Raw genomic sequence first — 25,917 nt, forward strand, 5'->3', positions numbered from 1 at the left:
TCATGTGACGGCCGCCTTCCACGCAGGGCGGCGGCGGGGTCGACCGGTGGGGTGCCTCCGGCGGCGGCGATGGCGGCGACTGCGTGCGAGACAAGGCGGCGGGGCTGCGAACACTATGACCGCGGGTGCCTGCTGAAGGTGACTCGTGGGTCTGGCGGGGAAGGGGAGGTGAGGCTGTGCCCCGCGGAGTTACAGTATCAGGTCGGGAGTGGCGAGGCGGCACGGGTCGGCCCGGTGTGCGAGGGGGCGGCGGTCACGGGCAGGTGACAGGTGGGTCCACGGAGTCATCGCCGGCCGTCACCGTAGTCCGCGCCTGCCGCCCAGCGAGCATCATACGCGGGCGACGGAGACAAATTGGAAATGAGGCATGGAGAACCGCCCACTAAGCTTGGATTGTTACCTTCGCTGTTTACTTGGAGGAGACTCGTAGTCTAGAGGGTTTAAGTAGTTGCTCCTCCAGCTGGAGCGTCCTGGTGCTTTTTTGCCGGAAAGCAGCGTAATCCTGCGCTCAGGCTTGGGGCAGCGTAAGAGTAGAGCCAGACCGAAGCCCCGGGGTCACTCCTAGAACCCCACCCCCCCAAAAGAAAAAGAAAGTCAGCTTGAGCTTTAAAATTGTACACCCTTATCCTCAAATCTTAGCTGTGCCCTTAATAGCGGTGTGATTTTGAGTAAGTTTCTGTTCAGTCCCCCCTGCATGAAATAGGGATCTCACCTAAAAGATTGCGTCGTAGAGTGCACGTGAGTGTTAGCAAGTACATTCCCTACCATCGCCCTCCTCCATTTTTTGGTCTCCTCACTCCACCAGTCAGCCGTTGTGGTCACTGACTAGAGATTAGAAGCAGGAGGTAGTCTCAGGCTGTACGGACAGCTGAGGCCCTTTCTCCCCAGATCATCTATTACCCTTTCAGATTTGATGTCTAAAAGGAAGTGAACTTCCTTTCTTCCCCTCTCCTCACCCCTCCGAAGAAACCACCCAACTCAGTCTGTTTCTTAGCACTGAGATACTTTGCCCTGAGGAAGCTCAAAAACTTCGTTTTTACTGAATACCAGAGGACAGTGGAGGGTGTGAAGGAGGAAGTGGTCAGCTAGATCAAGTGCAGCAGTTTGAGTAAGATAATTGAGAATTGATCTTTGAATTTGGCAAGGGCGTCAATGATGGTGACCTGGACAAGTGAGTGTCAATGGAGAGATTGGGATAAAATCTGATTGGAATGGATTCAAGAAAATGGGAGAACTGGAAATGGCATGAATAAAAAGTTCTTGGAGTTTTGCCTCTGAGTTTTGCTGGAGAGGAGGGAGAGGAAAAAGAGGACATTGTTGCTGACAGATGTGGGATAATGGGAATTTTTTTCCCCGCTTTAAGTTAGAAAGTGTTACAGCATGTTTGTAAATTGTTGGAAATGATCCAGTAGAGAACGTGTTGTAATGTGGAAGGAGGAGGGAAGACTTGTAAGAATATTGTCATTGGGTAGAGGAAGGAGAAGAGACCCAGTGCCTAAGTGGGGAAGCTGGCCTTAGCTACAGGCATGGACTAACTGGAGATGCTTTCTAAAAGAAGAGAAGGCACAGGATGAGGTGTATTTGCAAATAGGTTGATAGAATTTGTGGGAGGATGTTTTCTTGTATTTCACTTTAAATAAGGGGCAGGGTTATCACCAGAGTGTTAAGAGGGAGGAAGAGGTGTTAGGAGTTTTAAAGAGAGGAGAAAATATGACGTGATCATCTTAAATTCTGAGTCTTTTTTTTGTGTGTGTGTGAGGCAGGGTCCCGCTGTGTAGTTCAGCCTGGACTTGAGCTCACTATGCAGCCCATGCTGGCCTTGGACTCATTGAGATCCTCCTGCCTCAACCTCTCCAGTGCTGGGATTACAGGGTGTGCCACCACACCCAGTGATTTAATTCTGAGTCTTTGACTGTAGATATTAAGGACTTGTGATAGTAGGAATTTGCTTTTTATTAGTGGTTATGATTTAAAAGTGAGCCCAGACAGTATGTGGTCTTTTTTTTCCCCTAGCTATTGTCAGCTCCTAATGCAGGTTGAGTAGGAGAGAGTAGATTTGACTAGGATTGTGGTGTTGTAGATGAGTCTGAAGAGGAAAAAAAGAGGGGAGTAGGGTTATGCAAGGAAAGACTTGGAGTTAATTGAACAGAGAAGAGGTTGTAGTTAGTTTCATTTTTGAAATTGAACTACAGAGAGTACAGTCCTTGTACTGGACCAGCAGTTCTCTGAGTGTGATGAATGGACTGTGGGGATCCCTGAGGCTGTGAGGTCGAAACCACTTTCTAGGAGTACTAAGGCATCATCTGTTCTTTTCAGTGTGTTGACATGTGGACTGATGGTAGAAAGCAGTGACAAAAACCGCTAGTACCTGTGTTGAATCAAGGCAGTGACAGTGAACTCTGTGATGTAAATATAATTTTTGAAGCTGGTGATACTTAAAAATGTCATTGATGAAGCTGTAAAACTATTGTGTCAGTTTATCAGATCTCACCTTTGCACACATGTCTTTTTAATACTCTGTTTGACAAAACGGGCAGGTTTTTTTTGGTACTGGGTACTGGGGATCGAACTCGGGACCTTGTGCTTGTGAGGCAGGGGCCGGAACCACTGAGCTAAATCCCCGGCCAAAATGGGCAGTTTTAATCAAGTACTTTGTCTTGTGGAAAAGCTCTTGCATAATTGCATTGTGATATGAACTAGTCACTTTTTTCGTGGAACATTTTTTCCTTGAAAAAATCTGTGCTCATTCAGACTTGGGTATTTGGCAGACATTTTCTCAAAAAAGAGGGAATCAAGACTCATTACAAGGGAAACAATTGACAGTATCTGTTGCCAGTGAGAAAAGTCAAGCTAATTTAAGTGAGCTTGGTGTTGGAAACTTCCCAATACCGAGTGACTTTTTCTTTTTTTTTTACAGTGATAGCACATTAATTTATTTAGTATTTTTTCCATTCCATATCATCAGGAGGATTGATTTCAACTTTCCTTTTACCTACATTAGACCAGTTGGTACTCAAAACTGTACCACCAGACTCCATAAATGATTTGTTCATGGTGTATTTGACTTCATTAGAGCCATCTGACTAGATCTGCTGAAATAGCTTGTTTAAAGCTGCATCTCCCTCCAACTTCTCATTCTTTTCTTCTTCTTTGATCTCACCAACCAATTTATCCCAATTTCTTATATAATGAGATGATGACGGATATAGGTTGTTTACATCTTCTATGAACTGTTTTGACGTAGGCACATCTCCTTGACCCTCTAGCTTTTCCCATCTCACAACCTCTGGCTTTTACATTTTAATTTCAATCTTTGTTGAAAGTACTTTAAATGTGCTCTGTTCTGGTATTATAGGACGCAGGAGTCTCAGTTTCAAATTGTAATCCTCTCCAGAAGGAAGTTTCACCAAAGCAGACAGCTCTTTTTCTGAAAATTCCACATTTACATCATTCTTCTGAACATTCTTAACCCTAAGTATTATGATTACCTGAGATTCTGTTTGATACCAGTCATACTTGATTTTTGATTGAGTCCTCCCCTCAGATTCTTATCCATTCTGTGCTTCTTGGCATCTTTTAATTCAGACAATAAAATTAGCATCTGCACTGTCTAATTTCTGAACTTCTGTAAAAGTTTCTAGACCAGCAGCATAGTTTTTTTCATGATATTCACATATCCCTTTTCTCAGCATAGCAGTGGAATTATTGGGGTTGAGTTTGAGAGAAGTTTTTGCATCTGCAGCACCATCACAGTAATTCCCAAGGAGAATGTGACAATGAGCTCTTTGACAATACTACTGTGCATCATCTGGTTTCTGTTCCAAAGCCTTAGTCAGCTCCTCTAACGCTGCCTGGGGTCCTCCTCGTCGATCAGACTATCTGAGAAGCTCTGGAAAAACCGCTGGGCTGTTTGTTGTAGGTCCTGCTGTAGCCGCCACCATCCCTAAATTACTGTTGCAGCTGCCTGAGACACTGCCACCCTGGTTACCAGCTCCACCGCCACCCAAGGGGGAAACTTCTGGAGAAAACCCTGAGTGACTTTTAATGAATGTGAATTTTTGATTATACATCAAATGTGTGAACATTTGGAAAGTCTATAAAATTCAGGGAAGTGATGTTTTCCAAATAACTAATGCATGCATGGTTAAAAGAACCATTTCAAGTACAAGTGAATGGCTTTTAATGGAATAGGAAGCAGTTTCATTGGTGTGATTTCAGCTTCTGTGTTGCAACTAACCTTTAAGAGTTGTTGAGTTTTGGTGTAGTATCCATTTCTTTGAAAAGGCTTTAAAATGTTCTTTCCTTTTCCAGTTACTACATGTTTGTGTGAGGCCAAAATTTCATGATATACTACAATCACACTGATGAAACACGGAAGCAGATACTGTGTGAATTCAGCTGTTTTGGGAGGGGAAAATGTAATTGTTGTCATTAAAATGTTATGTTACATGTAATAAACTTGATACTTTTATTTAAAAAAAACCTATCAGTTGTAATTTATGATATGGCATACATCAGTTATAATACAAATAAACAAAAGCTCCTTGGTCTCCTCAATACTTCTAAGAGTGTACAGAGTTTCCCAGACCAAAATGTGAAGGCCTTGTTCTGTAGTTGGTGAGGAAGATTGGAGGACAAGGCCGAGAAAAGTGAGAAAGTCAAGGAACTGAGATTTTAGGCTAGTGAGAGGGCTGTCATGGAATGTAGATCACTGAGATTTAGAGGTCTAGTGTTGAAGAAAAAGGAACCCAGCTCAGTGTTGAACAGTTAAAAAAAATGAACTGTGTTAGATCCTGGCTTAAAGGGTCTCAAGATTGGGTCTGCAAGGTCCTAAGAGTCCTGGTCAGCTCACTGCCTGAAAATGTCTTGTTGTGCTCATTAGGGAAGGACCCATTGATAACATCAGCAAAGAATCTGGTATCTTTCCCTTCATAGTTCCAGTGTAGGTGATCCACCTTGCTGATGGAGCTGTCCTGTGGGCATTCCAGGGACATATATTTTCATGGTGCTATTTTTTGCCAAGTTTTTTGGCATCTAAATGACCCAACTGCAGCATAGGTGGGCATTCAGATGCCCAGGAAGAGGAGGGAAGAGCTTTTGGTGGCCAGTTGACATCTTTGCTATGCTTGAAAACAAGGGCTCTTACTTCTTACCATCGTTGTGTCCTGTAATTTGAGGTATGTAATTGATGATTAATCAGTGATAATGGAATAAACGTGCATTTTGTGTTTGGGGATTGAAGTATATAAGGGAATTTATCTGGAAATGTCTGGGAAGGGGTTGGCTGTCAACTATAGGCTGAGAATGATCAGGGTGTTGTGGAACTAGTTTTTTAGGCTAGGGACTTCTATCCCTCATAATTCTTGGGCTTTAAAAAGGTTAGAGATGTTGAAGGAATACTAAACATAAGATATAGCAGGTAACAGTGAAGTTAGCACGTGATCTATTGGGTGTAATCTATGATGGTGTTCAGGGAGAGGAGAAAGACATTTTTTTTTATTATATATATGTAGTCAACTTGTCTTCTCTTGCTTGTGTGTATTTTTCTGTGTTTTAGGCGCCTTGCTGTGACAAGCTTTATACTTGCCGGCTGTGTCATGATAACAATGAGGATCATCAGCTAGATCGCTTTAAAGTACAGGAAGTGCAGTGCATCAACTGTGAAAAAATTCAACATGTAAGGTTTTATGACGTGTTTCTGCGTCTGTATGTTTTGTGGTAGAGTCTTGCTAAGTTGCCTAGGTTGGGTTCGAACTTGGGATCCTCCTGTCTCAGCCTCCTAGAGTGGTGTGTATAGGTATTCATCACCACTTCTAGCTTTCCTTTTTAAAAATATTAACAGTCTTTTTTTTTTTCTGGTACCAGGGATCGAACTCAGGACCTTATGCTTGTGAGGCAGGCTCAGCACCACTGAGCTAAATCCCTGGCCAAAAAAATTAAGATTGAAAAAATTTATTTAAAAAAATTATAAATAAAACTTAACTCTGACAGTAAGCAATGTCTTTGTTTTAGATGTTTAAAAATTTGTAAAAATAAGTGGTGGTGCACACCTGTAATCTCAGCACTAGAGAGGCTAAGTCAGGAGGATCTCTGCATAGCCTGGGCTACACAGTGAGTTTAAGGACAACCTCAACTACCTAGCAAGATATTCAAATAGTAATTGACAATGTTTTGGTAAATTTATTCCAATTTTTAATTATTTTTTCTGTTTTTAGGCCCAACAGTCTTGTGAGGAATGTAGCACATTGTTTGGAGAATATTACTGCAGTATATGCCATCTGTTTGACAAAGATAAGAAGCAGTATCATTGTGAAAACTGTGGAATTTGTAGGTACTGTATGTGAAATGTTCTTTCCTGATTATTTCTAACATACCTAGCCAAAAACACTTTTTAAAAAATCACCTTTATTAGGATATAATGTATATCTGATAAAATGTACTCAAATGTCCATTTCAATGTGTTGTGATCTCTGTCTCGAAATATGTTAACATTATTCTAAAATTTTTTCATCTCTTTTTTTACAATAGTTTCTCCATCAACTACCATGTGGCTATTTTTGTTTGTTTTTATTTTTTTGTGGTACTGAGACTTGAACGTAGTCCTTTCCACTGAGCTATATCTCCAGCGCTTTTTTATTTTTTGAGACAGGGTCTTAATTCAGTTGCAAGGGTGTCTAGGCTGTGCTTGAATTTGTGATCTTTCTGCCTTAATCTTCTAGAGTGCTAGGATTACGTCACCATACTGGGCCTAAGTACTTTTTCAAACATACATGCTTTCAACATTTAACCATTATGAGCCATATTAAGTAAATTTTGGTGTACCAACCTTATGAAGGATGGGCAAATCCTGTCATATGGTCTTTTAGCAAAAGCTAATGGTTTCAAGTTACAAAATACTTATGATTTGAGGATTCCATCTTTTCTTTTTATTCTAAAAATGTATTGTTGATTTCTTTCCTTTTTCTTCTTTGTGCTGCTGGGACTGAATCTAGGGTCTTACATATATGAGGCAGTGCTCCCCCACTGTACTATCTCCCTCCCTGTTCTTGCCTTGTGTGAGAATGTTCATGCAGTGATACTGAACCTGTCAGAGACAAGGTCCCAAATGGCAACTTTTAAAACCCGTTTATTTATTGGAAGTGCCAACACTGCAATTAAACCAGAATACTGAGGTTTTTGTTTAGGAAAAACAACTCATACCTGAAAATCTTTTGTCGTAAAGAAAATCGCAGTAACACTTGTGCAATAGGTTCATCACCACTGGTCTAGGTTGTCATCATCTGACTGATTGCTTATGGGACCAGTGCCACTGTCCTCTTAAGAGTCCTGAGCAGTGGTTCTGAGCTGGGGATGATTTTGCCTTCTGAAGATGTTTGGCAACCTTGGGAGACTGTTTTGGCTCCCACCCCAGGTGTATAGGAGTGCTGTGGCACCTATTGGGTAGAGTCAGGTGCTGCTGGACATCTTGCAGCGTACAGGACAATCCTTGCCTGCAAACATAATCCCATCCAAAATGTCCATAGTGCCTGGTCTTGGGCTGCCATGTCATGTTGTTCTCTGCCTCTTTTTTTTTGGTACCAGGGATCAAACTCGGGACCTTGCTGCCTGTGAGGCAGGAGGTGGAACCACGGAGCTAAATCTGCAGCCCCTTAAATACCTTCTTGATAGAAGGTGTAGTGCTTTTTTGGGCAGTGCTAAGTGATATTTATTTCATATTGTTCATTTTTTTAGGTGTTTTTGCTGTACTTCCCATTTTAGTTTTTGGTTGGGATAGTAAGAAATAATTGGTAATTAATTTGAAAGAATTCCTAGGATACTGAAACACCAAAATGTTTCAAGCTAGAGAAAAAAATAAGATCACTAAGGTCCTGTCGTATCAGATTTTTAAAAGAGTTCAGTGGATCCATATTGTAACTGCAAAATGGATTGAGTTTTATTAAAGAAAATAGATTTCCCCTTGTTCTTTGGGAGATCTGTAAATAATGCCATAAAATATTAATCTTCAAAACAGAATTGGTTAAAAAATGATTCGGACCAGTTACAGAGTGGATGTTGTATAATGAAAGCTTTATAGTCTTGAAAATATGGTAAATGCTAAATTTAATCTCCATTTCTCAGGACTCCTAACTTGCTAATTGTAAACTGTATATCTCTTATAAAGACTGCTGGGTTTTGAATATTTGGACATAGAGTCATTTTCATATTCAGTGGAATATAGTTAGGAAATACTTAGTCCCTAAGATGTTTTCAAATAAAAACTTGTTTCACATATTTTTATTATTGAGTATAATAAAATTGTGTGAATGAGGTTTTTAGACAAATAGGTATGCTCACTTCAAATAGTTATTTTCGGAGTTATTATTACATCTGTTGTCATTGTCCAGAAATCCTTGAAATGTCTGTTCTACACTTCCTTTTAATGAGTGCCTGTGGCACCCTGAAAACCCACCCTCCTGGAGGATGTGCAAAGCTCTGTTTTGACTTTTAAAAAATTTCCTCAAAGGTACTGAGAGCAAAATCTTTGAGATTGACAAATACTGTCTTTGGTCAGAAATGACATATGAACATGAAATAATTATTATTTTTTAAGTAAAAAAGCTATCAAAAGACAAGTTAAAAATGTTTGTGTAATGGCAGCATTCTCTCATAATAACGTTAAAAATCATGTCATTTGAATGTATGAATTCTTATATTTTCATTTAAATATAAGTCACATTTATCCACATTAATTTACAGCAAAAGTGACATTTTAAATTAGGGGCAGGGATACTAGGATAGTTGCTTATTCATTAGGAAAACAAAGAGTTGATTCTTAAAACTCTTCACATTCATTAGAATGTGGTTTTAGCATTGTGTGACAGAAAGCCAAGATAATAATGACTCCTCAGGAAAGGTAGAGGTTTATTTCTCCTGGCAAAGTCCTGGCTCCTTTTTTCCCTTTTCTCTGCATGGGTCTCTGTAGTCTAATGGTTCTTATTTTGGCCAATGGGAAAATGGGTGAAAGGAAGGATACCCTTTCCTCTTAAGGGCATAACACAGAATTTGATTTCTCTCTTCTGTCCACAGCCAGAGAAGATGGAAAATAGTATTTATTCAGGACAGCTCTGAATAACACAGTTTCTAGTTAAATGTTGTGTTACTGTGGAAGAAGCAGAGAATAGAAATTTAGGGACAGCTAGCAGTCTTGGCTTTACCCTATCTAATAAACCTCAGAGGGATGAAAACAAATATAAAGGAAAAGCACTAAGTATTAGCAGTATGCAAAGGATAATATGCTTATGGTCTATAGTTGATAGAAGTCATCTAAACAGTAGGTAGAAAACATAGCTATAAGGGAAAATATTGATGGAACATAGGAATTAAAAATGGCTGTAGCCAGGCAAGGTGTCATTCAACTGTAGCTCCAGGTACTTGAGAGACTGAGGCAGGAGAACCTTGAGCTCGAGGTTAGCCTGGGGAACACAGGCAATATAATGAGACCTTCTCTCTAAAAAGAAGAAAAACTACTGTAGGAGAGATGACCAACCAGAAAAATAAATGTAACATATCAATATCCAAGCTATATAAAGACCTTCTATAAGTTAGTAAAAGACAAATACCTCAGTAAAAAAAGTGGGCACAGTATGTCCACAGAAAATCTACAGGAAAAGTCCATGTGGTTCATAAGCATTAAAGTATATTGCGTCTTGTAATTTGAATGATGCAGATTTGTTATTTGTCTGTCATGCATGTTATAAGTGTTGGCCAGGTTGTGGGAACAGTGCCCTCTAATGCCATGCACTGTGGCTGTAAAGGTAAATCAATTCTTTCTTGTTGGAGGTCAGTTTGGTGTGTCACAATGAATAATCCAGTACCTTCTGATTCAGTAGTTTTACTTTTAGAAATCTTGTAAAAAAAATGTATCTTGACAAGGATGCTTAATTTTTTTGGTAGCAATTGAAGATTGTAAATTTTATCCTTAAAGGAATGGTTTTTAAAAATTGTAATATACAATATCTATCCCATATTAATAGTGTTATTCTTTGAAATAGGAAAAGGTCCAAAGGGGTAGGGGTAGTGGGAGGAGATAGGGAAAGGGAAGAATAGAAAGGAAAGAATTATGAGTAAAGAAAAAGAAATGAAAATGAAGTATGTAAATAGGGAAGGGTGGAGGGGTGAAGGGCGCACAGGTAATGGGGAAAAAATAAGAACCAAGATACATCACGTACAGGTACAAGTACCCAATGATAAATGTAAATGTATTGTATACCTAAAATGTACCGATAAAAGAATTTAAGCAAAAAAAAAAAATAGTGTTATTGTGGGAGAGTTGTATGTAGCTGTTAAGAAAAGTAAAGTGGTTCCTTTTAGTCAGAGGTAATCCTCAGGATATATATTGTTAAATGAGAGAGTTGCAAAACATCATATGTAGGGAGAATCTCTTTGTGTAAGGAATAAAACCTAGATTGTGTGTATCTGTCTTTTCTCTCTTTTTCCTGTGTATATAATTATATAGTGGGAAAAACAGAACAAAACAGCATTAGGTGAGTAGATACCATTCTGTTTAAGATGCTTATATTTGGAGAGAGGGATGTTCCAGAGATGGGAGTTTATCCTATATCAGTGTGGTTTGAATTTTTTTTTCATGGGACTAAATTTAGGTGTTATATTATGAATAAAATATCATTGTTAAAAAGAAAAATCTAATCTTTTGGCTTTCATATGTTTTGTTAGGATTGGTCCCAAGGAAGATTTTTTCCACTGTTTGAAATGTAACTTATGCCTAGCTATGAATCTTCAAGGAAAACATAAGGTATATAATCCAGTTTGCATTATTTTAAAAGTATTACAATGCTTTCAAAAAGGAGCTTAAATTCTCATACGTTTTAGAAGCATGATAATTTTCAGATAATACCATGTAAATCTGTATTTTGTGCTTTTTATAAAGCAGTATTAAGTAGATACTAAAACATGCCTAGAACATCTGATCAACAATTTGTTTTGAATATTTCTGTCAGTTTTTAGTGTAATGTTGACAGCCTCTAAGTCAGAGTATGCCTTACCATTGGTCCAGCTTCTAGATTAAAAGGAGTAGTGCCGAGCAGTGTAACCTGCCCGGCATTCTAAGAAAAGGTAGTATTTTTGTATTTTCTTTCATAATACATAAAGATTTTTAATCTGGATGTGGGAATTTTACCACAACCCCACACTCTTTCATTTAAAAACTACCTAATAAAAACATTTAATAGTACTTGATTGTACTTATTTAAAAAATTTAGAGAATGGAGACTGGCATAGACTGGAATATAAATCATATGTTACAAGTATAGCAAGTTCCAGATCAAGAGAACTGTGAGTAGCAACATTGTATGAGAGAGAGGGAGAAAAGGAGAGGGAGAGAGACACATAGTAACTAGAAAGAGACTGAAATGATTTGCTTAGTGCTATGCAGGTTCAATAGAAAGGGTAAGAGGGTCTTACAGAGATGTGGTATTAGATACGTGGCCTGTAATGAATTGGGGAGGAAAATGAAGATGAGTAATGAGCGTACACAATGTGTAACTGGATTCCTCGTACTAAAGATTGAGTTTGGCTCTGTGAGTATAGCCTTGGGTAAAGTGAGGCAGGCTCATGGAGCAACTTGAGTCACCTGTTGAGGTGTAGGGCTGGTGTCCAGAGCAGCCGTTGTGTTTATGTCAAGCCCACTGTGTTATTGTGTGTGTACTGCACTCCGCTGGCCTGTCTCATGGCCTTGAAACACCAATTATCAGCTGGATTGTGATCACAGAGGTGTTAAAATGTGTGTGTATGTGAGATTAGTTTTATTTTATAAATAAGATAAAAGGAGTGCTTGTCCACAACCTCTTTTTATTTTATTGTTTTTTGGTCAAGCTGATTGAGCCTAGGCCTCAGGCATATGAGGCCAGTGCTCCATGGAGCCCCAGTCCTAGTCTCATTATCCAGATCGGAAGGGTTCATAAATAGCCAGAGTGTGATTACGTTCATATTTTAAAATTTATTCCTGTTGAAGGTTTTCTCCACATTGTTCTCTATTGTCTTTAAAGCGCTCTGTGTATTTTCCCCTGTGATTTTTTTATTTTGCTATTTCTCAGTTGTCTTTTATTGCCTATAAATTAATAAGTGGTCCCAGCTGCTGCCCAAGTACTTGCACTAAAACTGAGGAGTCACCATAGCAGGGTGCTTCCCCTTTGTCTGGTATCTGAACAGACATTGAGTCTTGAAAGCTAAGAATGCAAGCTCTGCATTCAGTCTGCTGGAACTCACGTTTAATTCTCTTACTAAAAAGAAACCTGAAGGGCCGGGGATTTAGCTCAGTGGTTCTGCCACCTGCCTCACAAGCACAAGTTCCCGAGTTCAATCCCTGGTACCAAAAAAAAAAAGAGACCTCAGTTAGCTCTGCAGTAAAATGAAGTAATTTTGCCTAATTTGTCTTGGGTTATGAGAATTAACTGAGCTAATACAGGTACTGTACTTGAATGGCATGTAGTAAATCTGTATGATCTATTGTTACCAAGAGATTATTAGTTTATCCTACTAATACAGGGCAGTGAAACACTTATAAGTAAAACACGTATAAGATGGAAAGGTTTCCAACCTTGTTATCTTTGGATAATTTAGATAGTTTGTATCAGTCAGCTTTTCCTTTGCTGGGACAAAATAACCAACACTTGCAACTTAGAAGAGGCGAGGTTTATTTGGCTCACAGTTTACAATGGGTTTGGTCCATGGTCAGCTGGCTCCAAGGTGGACACTAATGGTGAAGGACAGCTGCTCAACCCTTGGCTGCCAGGAAGCAGAGAGAGGAGAGGAGCCAGGAAAAGAGCACCCCTCCAAGTAGGCCCCACTTGCTAACAACAAGTCAATGTCCTTGTGATCCAGTCACCTTCTGAACACATGAGACTTTAGGGGTACATTTTAGTGGCTTTTTTTTTTTTTTTTTTTTTTGGTACCAGGGATCAAACTCGGATCCTTGCGCTTGCGCAGCAGGTGACAAAACCACTGAGCTAAATCCCCAGCCCTCCAGCTCTTATTTTTAATAAGTTGATTTTATTAGCTTTTATTATCAATACTACTGTTATAATTGTCATTTTTTAACTGTTTAAGCTTTCATTAATCTGAGTTTCTCTTTTAAACAGTGTATTGAAAATGTTTCTCGGCAGAATTGTCCAATATGTTTGGAGGTAAGGTAAAATACTTTCACTTTGTAAGTCTTCCTTCTTGACTTAGAATACTCGGGTGTTGATATCGTCTTTATGCAGCACTCACATTTTCCCTCTGTAGGACATTCATACATCCCGTGTTGTTGCTCATGTCTTGCCATGTGGACATCTTTTACATAGGTAAAAATAACTTTTTTCTCCTCAAAGATGTTTTAAAAATAGTAGAGTTATTTTTTGGAAAGGAAATGAGAGTTTGTTTTACTAAACTACTGTTATATTTTCTTTCAGAACGTGTTATGAAGAAATGTTGAAAAAGTGAGTTTTGATGGAATTTTAAAAAATTATAGTTGTAAGATGTCTTTCCTTTGTGTGTGTGTGTAAGTAGGGATGTGGGCAAGTATGACTGTGCTTACACATTGTTGGGCTTGGCAGATATTTGTGTTGAGATCAGTAGGGTAGATGAACGGTGTTAAACTGGCCATGCCATCTTGAGGATATGTGCCTGAATTCCTGTGTCTCTTACGCCTTATGTTCTCCCACAACTCAAAACAGATACTTCTTGCTTTTTGAGTAGATTTTTTTTTTGGGGGGGGGTACCAGGGATCAAACTCGGGACCTTGTGCTAGATACTTCTTGTTTTTTAGCCATGCTTGTTAAGGAATACAGTCTCCACCAGAGGCAGTCATGGTATTGTGAAAACACTGAGGAATGGTGCTAAAAATTTTGTCAGGTCATTAAATTGATCCAGTGATGAAATGCAAAGAAAACTGGTAAAGAGTTTACTTAAAAGTAGAACTAAAATCAAATGAGAAGTAGTTAGGAAGAGGAGACTGTAAATGTATTCTGATCCTGCTCATTGATGAGCAGAAATGTTACTAACCAAAGAGAGGGGAACTTGTTTTGAATTTTTAGAAAGGAAATAATAAACGATCTGAATAATTTTTAAGGACTATACTCTCTTCTTTACGGAATGTGTAAGAAATTGAGGTTGTTTAGCTAAGGAGTAGCTCCATTAGTGTTTTTAAGTATATGAAGTATGTTTCATGAAGAATGTGGACTGATTCGATCTTAGAGAACTGAGGAAAAAGACTTAGGGTTTAAAAAAATACCATAATATACAGGATTTAATTTAACCCTCTTAATGGTGAAGTTTCCTAGGTTCCTAGGAGATTATTTTGAGATACAGATGATGCCCTAAAAAGGCTTCTGGACCTCATGGCTCCCACGTTCTGCATATGTAAGTGACATCTACTCTCCATCTTCTCTTGCAGAGGCTACCGGTGTCCGTTGTGCATGCACTCTGCCTTAGATATGACTTGGTACTGGAGACAGCTGGATAATGAGGTGGCACAGACTCCTATGCCATCAGAATATCAGAACATGACTGTGGATGTGAGTATAATCCATGCTTACAACTTTTCAGGCTTCCTTTTTTTTTTTTGGTACTGGGGATTGAACTCGGGTCCTTGCACTTGCGCAGCAGACGGTGAAACCACTGAGCTAAATCCTCGGCCCTCAGGCTTCTTGCTGATACTTCTAAAAAATTTTGCCCTTTTGCTGAAATTTGTCCAAAAATTGCATTGACGTAAATGTCATTGTGATGATTAGTGAGAAGAACAAATTTAAATTTTAGTGTATTTTTTTTTTTTTTTTGGTACCGGGGATCGAACTCAGGACCTTGAGCTTTTGAGGCAGGCGGCGGAACCACTGAGCTAAATCCCTGGCCCTAAATTTTAGTACTGTTGAACACAGACCAGGACAAAAAAGTTCTAAAAATACCTCTGTGTAGTTTTTTACCAACACCAGATGGCAGGCAGAAACTTTATCCTGAGTTACTTACCCATTACTTGCCAGTCAGTGATATAACTAGCTAAGTGTGGATTACTGCTGTTTTATCTGTAATTATTTTCAGTTTTACTTCAGGGAGACATAGTTACTCATTTTTGAAGTTTATATTTTGGGTTTTAATGTTTATTATTTTTTAAATTCTATCTTAGACTTAACTTTATTTGATTTAAATTAGTATAAAAAGTATTTTTGTGCCTTGTCTTACAGAGAATGATCATCTGTTTTCCATTAATTGAGATGTGCTACTCTAGTAGTTTATTTTCAGCACAGTATTGAGTTATACAAGGAGTGATCTAAATATGTTGTGAACATTTAAATTTTAAAGATTTATTACAGTTAAGAACACATCGCCATTAATCCTCCTCAGAATACTTCCCCTCACTTCAGACACACATATCCCATCATTCTTGCCATTCGCTGAAGCCATTCTGGAAGTCCTCTTGTGAGTGTTTTTATGAGATGTGATCAAAAATACAGTGAATGCAAGTGCCATCTAAAGGAAAGGCAGGCTCATAAAAACATTTCCATGTGTCCGTGTTCACTTTATTAACCTGATTTGATACTGCAATTTGTGGTTCTTGCCCAAAATCAAAATGGCCACAAAAGGTAGATGTTTTGAATCGGTTCAAGACATCAAGGCAACCATGACAGTGCAACTAAAGACATTTTTGAAAGAGGACTTTGGGAAGTGCTTCAGAATGTGGCAAGAGTGATGGGATAACTGTGTTTGAAGTGAGGGAAAGTATTTTCAGGAGGATTAATGGCACTGTGTCTTTTATTGTAATAAATTGTTTTTATTTAAACAGACACTGTATTTTTTGATCACACCTTGTAGCTCAGAATGAGAAAGCTAGATAAGCTTTCTGGTGTTGTAGTGATTTTTGGACATAGACATCTTCCGAACCTCTTCAAATACTTCTAAAAACAAAGAAAAACCAGATAACAAAGTCAAATAAAAATTTTTGGTGTGATTCATACTGGAAGGTTTCATAATTCTTGTGCATAATCAAATTGTTAATATGGACAATGAAATATCACTTAGACAATGAAGTCATAATTATGTGATTTTTTTTTTTAACCAGAGGCTGAAGTATAGCATATTCCACTTTAAACAATAGTTTTGTTAAGATAAAATTCATATATTGTACAACTCATTCCTAAAAGTGTACAATTCATTGCCCTTTAGTATATTCATAGAATTATACAAACATCACCACAATTTTACAACATTTTCATTATCCAAAAAGAAACTTTGTGCAGTACCCACTGACAGTCATTATCCAGCCTCCTTGGGGTCTAGGCAATCTTTGTATATTTAGGTAATATTTTTAAAAGAATTGTTTTTCAAATTCATAATTTGGAGTGAATTTGGAAAATTTCTGTTTTGATGACGTGACTATGCTAAAGCTTATGCTTTACAGCATAGTAGTGCACTGATCTATTTTGAAGATAACATCTTTTTCATTTTTCAGGATCTAAGGATCAGAAGAGATTTATTATTAGATGGCATTTTGTCATTGTAAAGATGACATGAGAGCCTTTCCTTACTCAATTTTAAGAAACACTGGTTTTTGGACTTTATTCCTGAGACATAGTAGACTGAGGATTTGGTACAATAAACCTAAAAAATAATTTTTTATTTAATTTAATTTTTTTGTTTTTTGTACTGGGGATCGAACTTGGGTCCTCAGTTTGTGAGGCAGGCACCAGAACCACTGAGCTAAATCCCCGGCCCCAAAATAATTTTTTTAAAAAAGCAAAAATACTATAATGAAAATTTCAGTTTCATTGACTAAATGAGATAAATTTCTCAGTACCAGGGAGAAATAATGAAAGCATATCTGTTATATCTTAAATTGTAAATATGGGGTCTTGATCTGATATGCCTAGGTTAATTTTTGTTTGTACTATATTATTTGGGAACTACTGTATTTTAAAATAAGCTGCCTTTGTTCAATGTTGCATTTTCATTTTCTAAATTCAAAGTTACCCTAATAGCCTTTTGGAGTTAAAAGTGAAAAAGTGAAAGTGAAAAGATATTTCCACTTAGGGAAATGTTCAGACATAGTGTATGTATTTTCTTATCTTTGATATGATTGTCAAGTGATTGTGGGCAATGACCTTTGTATAATATTTGAAGTATTTGTCTTGAAGTTATCTCTTCACTTTGCAGATTCTCTGCAATGACTGCAATGGACGATCCACAGTCCAGTTCCATATTTTGGGCATGAAATGTCAGAATTGTGACTCTTACAATACTGCTCAAGCTGGAGGGCGTAGAATTTCACTGGATCAGCAATGACCAGCTTGTACGTCACAGGAAAACTCAGCATTTGTGATATGGAGAAAAGTTCTGTGGAAAAGTACTCTCTTGTCATAATGTGTCATAATCAGTAAATTATGTATTGTCCCAGCTTTTTTTTAATCTCTAGAAAAATACATATCAACTTATTACTTTTTAATCCTTCAGTTTCTGGGGTTATCTTAACCAGTACATGGAACTATGCATGATACTAACTTCAGCTTATTTTTGAAGTAGTATAAGCTGTTTTTATATCTATCTCAGATTATGTAGTGTGGCTTACATAGACCATGTACCCCAAAGGCCTCATGTGCCATAGGTTGGGCTTTTGCAGGATGATTGAATCATCAGGTGCTGTAGCTGACTTGTGAGAAGGTGGTGTCTTCTTTGCTTCCTGGCCACCACAGTGTGAGTAGCTTTCTTCTGCCCAGGTCATTTCACCATGCTGTCTCTGCATTGGAGCAGGGCAACTAGACTGAAACCTCTCAAAACCATAACCCCAAATAAATGTCTCCTTTAAGCTGTGGTGTTGGGGTATTGTGTCTCAGCAGCAAGGAGAGTGACTATGCATATTTAATTTTCCTTTCCTTAGATTTTCTTTTGATCATAAAAGTACTAAGGTGCCAACTTATACTTACCTGGCTTTTAGCAGGTATTAAACAGATGAGTGGATTAATTTGAAATGAATTAAATTGAAATGTTACTTTATTTTTTTGTTTAAAAAATTTTAGTTGACAAGCAATTGTATATATTATATACTTGTGGGGTATAAGTTTTGATGTATGTTTATATTGTGGAATGATTAAACGAAGCTAGTTAACAAGCCCACCTCACCATTTTTATATGGTAAAAACATTTAAACTAGTAATTTAAAAATGTGTGATGCATTATTTACTATAGTTGCTATTCTGTACAGTAGATCACTGAAGCTTATTCCTGAAATTTTGTACCCTTTTATAAACATGACTTCCAGCTGCCATTCTGCTCTCTACTTTTCAGCTTGTTTTTGGATTGCACGTACAAGTGAGATCAAGCCGGGCCTGGCTTATTTTGCTTGGCATTAATGTCCTCCAGGATCATCCATGTGGTTGCAAGTCACAGAATTTTTTTTTTTTACAGATGAATAGTATATACTATATATGACCCTTTTATATCCATTCATTCAGTAATGGACACTTAAGTTGATTCCTTATCTTGTCTATGTGAGTAATGTTGCAGTGAACATGGAAATGCAAGTACCTCTTTGACATTCTGATTGTAGTCCTTTTGAGAAGCAGGTGTGGCGCCACTGAGCTAAATCCCCGGTCCTTGTAGTCCTTTTGGATATAAACCCAGAAGTGAGGTTGTTGGGTCATATAATTCTATTTTTAGTTTTTGAGGAATCTCCATACTGTCCTTTATATAATGGCTTTACTAATTTGCACCCCAAGGGTAACCTTGTCTCCACGTTGTTGCCAACATTCATCTTTCCTCTTTTCAGTGATAGCCATCCTGACAGGTGTGAAGTGATACTGCATTGTGAACTTCATTGGCATTTCCCTGGTAGTTAGTGATGAGCACTTTTTAAATATTTATTGGCCATTTGTTTTATTTTATTTTTTTGGTACCAGGAATCAACTCAGGGCCTTGTGCTTGCCAGGCAGGTGCTGCGCCATTGAGCAACATCCCCAGCCCCAGCCATTTGTATATCTTTTCAGAAATGTTTATTTGGTCCTTTGCCTATTTGTAAGTTGGGTTCTTCATTTTCTTGCTATTGAGTTGAGTTCTTTATCAGTTTTGAATATTAACCCCTTCTGAGATGTATGGTTTGCAATTTTTCCAATATTTGTGGGTTTTCTCTTTATTGTTTCCTTTGTTGAGAGGAAGCTTTTTAGTTCAGTGCAATCTCATTTGTTCATTTTTGCTTTTGTCGCTTGTACTTCTAAGATCCTGTGCAAAAAAAACTGCTCAGACTAATGTGGAAAATTTATGTCGTGCTTCTTTCAGCTAGTAGTTTAATGGTTTCAGATTTTACATTTATGTTTATAATCTAGTTTTAGTTGATTTTTATATGTGATGTGAGATGAGGATCCAATTTCATTCTTCTGCACATGGATATGTAGTTGTCCAACACCATATATTGAAGAGACTATTTCCAAGTGTGTATTTTTGGCACCTTTGTTGACAATCATTTGACATTAGGTGTGTGGGTTTGTTTCTGGGTTTACTATTCTGTTCCACTGGTTAATGTGCCTGTTTTTATTCCAATAACATGTTTTTTGGATTATTATAGCTTTGTAATAGGTTTTTGAAGTCAGTGTGATGCCAACTTTGTTTGTTTTGTTCAAAATTGCTTTGGCTATTTGATCTTTTGTGGTTCCATATGAGTTTTTCAGGATTTTTATTTCTGTTAAAATGTTACTGAAATTTTGATAGGTATTGCATTGAATATTAATAGTTAACAATATTAATTTTTCCAATATGTAAACATGAGATGCTATTCCATTTATTTATTTCATCTATTTGTTTTCTTTGTAGTACGAGGGATTGAATAGAGGGCCTGCACACTTAGTTATCCCTCCAACCCCCATCTTTTTGAGGCAGGGCCTCAGTAAGTTGTATAGACTGGACTCAAACTTATAATCCTTCTACTCTGCCTCCCAGAATGCTGGGATTACTTGCATGTACCACCATGCTCTGCTTTGTGCCATCTGTTTCTTTCATCAATCATTTACAGTTTTCAGTAAACAAATCTTTAACTTCCTTGGTTAACTTTGCTCCTAAGTATTTTATTTATTTATTGGTGATGTAGTGAAGCAGATTGATTTTTTCTTAAAGATCATTGTTAGTGTAAAGAAATACTACTAATTTTTCTTTTTTGTACCAGGGATCAAACTCAGGTCCTTGCACTTGCAAGGCAGGCAGCGGAACCACTGAGCTAAATCCCCGGCCCAATACTACTGATTTTTGGGTTTTGATTTTTATGTTTTGCAACTTTACTGAATTCTTTTATCAGTTCTAACTTTTTTTTGGTGGACTCTTCAGGGTTTTCTATATGTAAGGCCATGACATCTGCCAAGAGATAATTTCACTTCATCCTTTCCTCTTTGGATGCCTTTTAATTTCTTTTTCTTCTCTAATTTTTCTGGCTAGACCTTTTAATACTATGTTGAAAGGAGTGGTGACACTGGGTATCTTTGTCTTGTTCCTGATCTTAGAGTTGCCTTTTAATTTTTCACCATTGAGTATGTTAGCCTGGGGTTTTCATATATGGCCTTTATTGTATTGAGGTACAGTCCATCTATGCCTGATTTATTGGCATTTTTTTTAGCATGAGAGGATATGGGATTTTGTCAATTTTTTTTGAATGAATGAATTATTGGGATGATGACATGATCTTTGGCCTTCATTCCTTCATATAGTAATCAGCTCTCCTGTTGCTGGGACACCATACACGAGACCCACAGTTTAAAGGAGAGGGGGTTTAATTTGACTTACAGTTTCAGATGATTCAGTTCATGATCTAATGGCTTAAAGACATAAACATGGGGAAAGGGTGGAGCACAGGAAAGCTGCTTAATTTATGGTGATGAGGAAGCAGAACAAGGGAACAGTGCCAGAGAGGAAGGAGGGAGGAGAGAAATAGGAACCCAAGGTCACATCTTTGTGACCCACCCAGACACACCCAAAAGTATGCTTCACTAATCTGTTAGGTGTTTTTCAAATCTTGGTATCCCTTTTTTTTTTGTATTTTAGAAAACAGCTTTAGGTGTAATTGACATAAAGCAAAAGTGCTTATTTAAAATGTACAGTCTGTAAGATTTATTTACTTTTGTGGTACTGAGGATTAATCTCAGGGTCTTCACACTGAACTATATCCTACCCTTTTTTATTTTTCATTTTTTTACAATAGCAAAACATTTATTGGTACGTTTTAGGCATGCATAATGATAGGACACATCATAGGGAATTTGTACCTGTACATGATACATCCTGCCTATTTTTCCCATCCCTCCTGCAAGCCCCCTCCCCTCCCCATGTACAAAAGCTTTGTTTACATTTTTTCTTTCTATTTTCATGTTTTTCCCTTCCCTTCTCCCTCCTCCCTTATTCCCCTTCCAATTTGAACATTTTCTTCCCATTTCCCAATATCTATTATATATTTTAGTCCTTATTTTCACTTTTGATTTCTCACACCAGAGAAACAGTGTGGTAAACGTATGTGTCTGATTTATTTCGCTTAGGAGTATGGTCTCAATATACATCCACTTAGCTATAATTTTTTTTTTTTTGGTACCAGGGACCAAACTCAGGACCTTGCACTTGCAAGGCAGGCGCAGTGCCACTGAGCTAAATCCCCGGCCCTAGTGATAAATGTTTGAAGCTCATCTATCTTTATGTCAGAGTAGTACTCCATTGTATAAAAAACCACATCTTCTTTATCCATTCATTGGTTGATAGGCATTTGGGCTGTTTCCAAGATTTAGCTATTGCAAACTGTGTTACTATAAACATAAGTGTTCGTATATCACTGTGTTAGGATGCTTTTAATTCTTTCAGGAATATACCAAGAAAGGGAATAGCCAGGTCAAATGGAACCTCTAGTTTTAGTTTTTTGAGGAATCTTCACAGAGATTTCCTCAGTGGTTGTACCAGTCTACACTCCCACCAACAGTGGAGTAGGATTCTTTTTTCCCCAGAGCCCCACCACCATTTGTTATTGGTTGATTTCTTAATAAGAGCCATTCTTTCTGGAGTGAGATGGAATCTCAGTGTTGTTTTAATTTGCATTTCACGAAAGACCAATGATATTGAGCATTATATTTATTTGGTGTTTGTACTTTATCTGAGAAGTGTCTATTCATTTCAGATCCCCATTATTGGATCGAGTCTTTAAATTTGGGGGGTGTGATTTTTTTTTTTTTGAGTTTTTAATATATTCTAGATAGCATTCCTTTGGTGAATAGTTGGTAAAAAATTTTTCCTACACCATGGGTTATCTCTTCTTTCTTTTGGTGTTTTCTCTTTCTGTGCAAAAGCTTTTTAATAAGGTGAAATCCCCGTTGTTGATTCTTTGTGATACTTCCTGTGTGATCAGAGCTTTGTTCATGAAGTCCCCAAGCATTCTACCTATTCTCTCTTCAGGCAGATTTAGTGTTTCTGTTTTAATATTTAGATCTTTGATCCATTTTGAATTTAGTTTTGTGCATGGTAAGAGTTATGGGTCTAGTTTTAATCTTCAGCATGTGGAAAGCTGTTTTTTTCTAGCACCATTTATTAAAGAGGCAATCTTTTTTGCAGTGAAGGTGTTTCACCCCTTTGTCAAAGATAAGGTGGCTGAGTTGTATTTGGAGTTGTTTCTGCATCTTCTAATCACCTCCATTGATCCTTAGGTCTGTTTTGTTTTTTTGTCAGTACCATGCTGTTTTTATCACAGTAGCTTTGTAGTATAATTTCAATTCAGGGATTATGATGCCCCCTGCCTTGCCTTTGTTGTCCAGAATTGCTTTTGCTATTTAAGCTCTCTTCTGTTTCCAGATGAATTTTAGGATTGTTTTCTCTAATTCTGTGAGATATGCAATTGGTATTTTGACTGGGATTGCATTAAATCTGTATAACAGTTTTGGAAGTATGGCCATTTTCACTGTATTTGTTCTTCCTACCCAAGAACAAGGGATATCTTTCCATTTTCTGATATCCTCTTTGATCTCCTTTTTCAGAATACTTTAGTTTTCAGTGTAGAGGTCTTTTACTTTTTCTTTTTTATTAGGTTGATTCCTAGATGTTTCATTTTTTTGGATGCTATCAAAAGTCTCTTCTGAGGCTCAGGGCAAACTCTTGGTTGTGAACCTCTGTAAAAATAAAAAGCAGGTTACATAATCCCAAGGGACAATGACACAGGATAAATGTTCCCATTCCAAAAGGGAAAAACAGGGACATTGAAAAGAACTGGACCAAAGCAAGACCAAAACACAGCAGGGAAAATATTGTTAAGTCCTGTAGCTCCACATCTGGCCTCCACTCTGCTTTTTGCCTTGATTCTCAGTATAAATCTAGCTAAAAGCAGCCAGCAGTTCCCATGCCATAGCCTGAATGTTGCCACCAGATCAGTTAGTCCACCTCTCTTGATCTCAGACTCCTGCAAAATCTCAGGACATGTCAAAATGTAGAATTTCTTCCTTTTGTTAGAATGTAATATGCATGGCTTCTAGTCTAATTGCCAATGAAGTCTTTCCCAACTGCAGCCTCCTGACCCTGATGTTTACTATCCACATTCCTATCAGCATTTGAGTCTTGTGAGCTCTAACCAGAATCACCCATCATGTTCTGCTTACAGCATTCTAGGACTTGGCTACCTTGCATCTCCAAACCTTTATAAACTCCACAGACCAGTTCCAAAGGCTTCTGAACCACATGGTTAGTGTATCGGTTAGTGCTTACTAGAGAAACATTTAATGCAAGAGAAATAAAAATATATAAGAATTTACAAGTTTGGCTTACAGTGCCCACCCACAGAGTCAGATGTGGAAGAGTACAAAAGGTCTGTCTGCACATGAGATCTGTAGGTCTGGTGTTGGGAGGAATGCTACATAATTCTAGGGAAAAATCATTTGAGTAGGCCTAGTTCTCCTGCCTACAGGCCAGCTATAACACTCCAAGACATAATTCCATTTTGGCCTCAGGTCACAAGGGAGATCTCAATGATCCCATGATGCTGTAATGCTCCAGGACAAGACCACACCTGCAAGAGACACCCTGGGAGGAACCAAATCTTCATCTGTGTAGTTCCTGGGAAGAACTAAATCTTCATCTGCATAGTTCCTCATTGTTCTTAGATTTCCACCGCCCCCACCCAGTCTTTTGTTACACCTTGTTCATCCCAATGTGATACTGAAATCTACATATTCATTTGTTACATTTGTTTCTCCGGATGTACTAAATAAAAGGTGCTACAAGCTAGGGCTTCTAGTCTTTGGTGTCCAGAGCAGCACTGATCAGACCCAAAGCTCAGCTTCTTCTCATTTGTCTACCTTTCCTGTAATTCACCTTGTGCTGCCGTGGCTCACAGGAGACTAGGACTTACTGCAGAGGTTCTGGTAACGCCCCCTTCCCCTGTTCCCTACAGTCTGGAGCTCAGTGTATTTTATCAGGAGGCTGGACAGTCTGCAATGGAAGGCTGAGAGTTCTGCACCAGAAGGCTTAAGGATCTGTGCTGGAGCCTGAAGAGCCTGCACTGGAAGGTCTGAAGAGTCTGCCCTGAAAGCCAAGAGATGATATCCAAGGTGAAAATGAAGACTTGAGCTCCTCCAAAGAAACAGAAGCAAGCTTTTCTTCTTCATTTCCCTTTTATGCTGTTCAGATGACAAACTGCTATAGGGTGGGTCTTCAGTAAATCCCCCCAGCCACACTCAGAACTATGCTGATCCAACTTAGTTGGGTATTTCTTAGTCAAGTTGGCACAATGAGTTAACTATCACCGTCAGGAATATAGTCACAGCAGTGACCCCACTTCTGTGGTACCATGTAGGGAACAGGGAAAGGGTACGTTACCAGAACCCGTGCAGTGAGTTCTGGTCTCCTGTGAGCCAGGACAACACAGGCAAATTAATGAGACTTAGAGAAGAAGCTGAGCTTTGGGCCTGATCAATGCTGCTCTGATAAGCAAAGACAAGGCACCCTGAGCTTGCCACTATTTATTGGGTTCATAGGGAGTATCAGATGTCTCAGTAGTTGGCAGTAAATCCTAAAACCCTGAGGATCTTATGCTGATGAGGATCTTATGTTGATTAGAACAGCAAGATGAGCAAAGATGTTCTTAACAACAGTAGGTGGGATTAAATAAGTGGATAAGGAAATTGTCCCTCCCCAGGTGAGACTTTTCTGCACAAAGACCAGGATATCTTCAACTGATATAATCTTGCCCTTGAGTATCACAGCATCATGGGACCATTGAGGTCTCAGCTGTGACCAGAGGCAAAAATGGAGTTCTGTTTTGGCATGTCATGGCTGGCCTGATGGCAAGGAGACCAGGCCTGATTATAATTTGGTTATGAAATGATTTTTCTCCAAAACTGTGTAGAATTGCTCCCGACAGTACCAGTTTTCTGTGTTAGTTTTCCTGTTGTCTCAATGCAATACCCAGCACCCACAATTTAAATGAGTTTTATTTGGCTAAAAGTTTCAGATGATTTAGTCTGTGGTTGGCTGGCTTGAAGGCAGAAACATCATAGTTTACTTCATGGGTTGCCAGGAAACAGCAGGGAAATGATGCCCAAGAAGAAGGGGTGAGGGATCAGATATAGACCCCAAGGTCATGCATCCATGACCCCCCTGACATACCCAGGAGCAAGCTTTACTTATCTGCCAGGGCTTTTAATCCAAGTTGACATCAAAACCAACAGTCATATGGTGAGTCACATTTATTGATTTTCATATATCCATATGCTTTTACCCCAATGTAGATCCCACTTGATCTTGGTGAATGATCCTTTTTCATGTGTTGTTAAATTTGGTTTGCTAGTATTTTCTTCAAGATTTATATACATCCATGTTATCAGTGATACTGATGCTTTCCTTTCTTGTGATGTCCTTGTCTGGCTTTGGTGTCAAGTAACAGGCCTAGTGTGT

At 38.3% G+C, this 25,917-nt stretch overlaps 1 protein-coding gene and 1 pseudogene across 3 annotated transcripts; one reads left to right on the top strand and one right to left on the bottom strand.

Moving 5' to 3' along the window:
- Nucleotides 1-4: 4 nt before the first annotated feature.
- Nucleotides 5-18,186, top strand: Rchy1 (ring finger and CHY zinc finger domain containing 1). 3 transcript variants are annotated; one of them, XM_013069687.3, is made up of 9 exons: nt 5-168; nt 5,558-5,677; nt 6,216-6,331; nt 10,714-10,792; nt 13,137-13,181; nt 13,282-13,340; nt 13,449-13,475; nt 14,432-14,552; nt 17,182-18,186. In XM_013069687.3, the coding sequence occupies exons 1-9, from the start codon at nt 70-72 to the stop codon at nt 17,308-17,310; spliced, it is 795 nt and encodes a 264-aa protein (XP_012925141.1). In that variant the 5' UTR covers nt 5-69; the 3' UTR covers nt 17,311-18,186. The 3 variants fall into 3 exon arrangements, with proteins under 3 accessions (XP_012925141.1, XP_004833957.1, XP_012925146.1); XM_004833900.4 differs by having other exon boundaries at nt 17-138; XM_013069692.3 differs by lacking the exons at nt 5-168; nt 5,558-5,677 and having other exon boundaries at nt 6,216-6,327.
- Nucleotides 2,804-3,941, bottom strand: LOC101699838 (protein SGT1 homolog pseudogene; annotated as a pseudogene).
- Nucleotides 18,187-25,917: the final 7,731 nt, after the last annotated feature.

The sequence above is a fragment of the Heterocephalus glaber genome, unplaced genomic scaffold (genome assembly GCF_053883595.1).
Source record: "Heterocephalus glaber isolate CG9 unplaced genomic scaffold, H.glaber_assembly_v1.0 deba00001504, whole genome shotgun sequence".
In the NCBI taxonomy this organism is placed as follows: Eukaryota; Metazoa; Chordata; class Mammalia; order Rodentia; family Bathyergidae; genus Heterocephalus; species Heterocephalus glaber.

Coding starts and splice junctions, on each gene's coding strand:
- Rchy1 (XM_013069687.3), top strand. CDS start 70: ATGGCGGCGACTGCGTGCGAGACAAGGCGGCGGGGCTGCGAACACTAT. Junction 10,793..13,136: donor ATCTTCAAGGAAAACATAAG/GTATATAATCCA, acceptor TCTTTTAAACAG/TGTATTGAAAATGTTTCTCG. Junction 13,341..13,448: donor TGTGGACATCTTTTACATAG/GTAAAAATAACT, acceptor ATTTTCTTTCAG/AACGTGTTATGAAGAAATGT.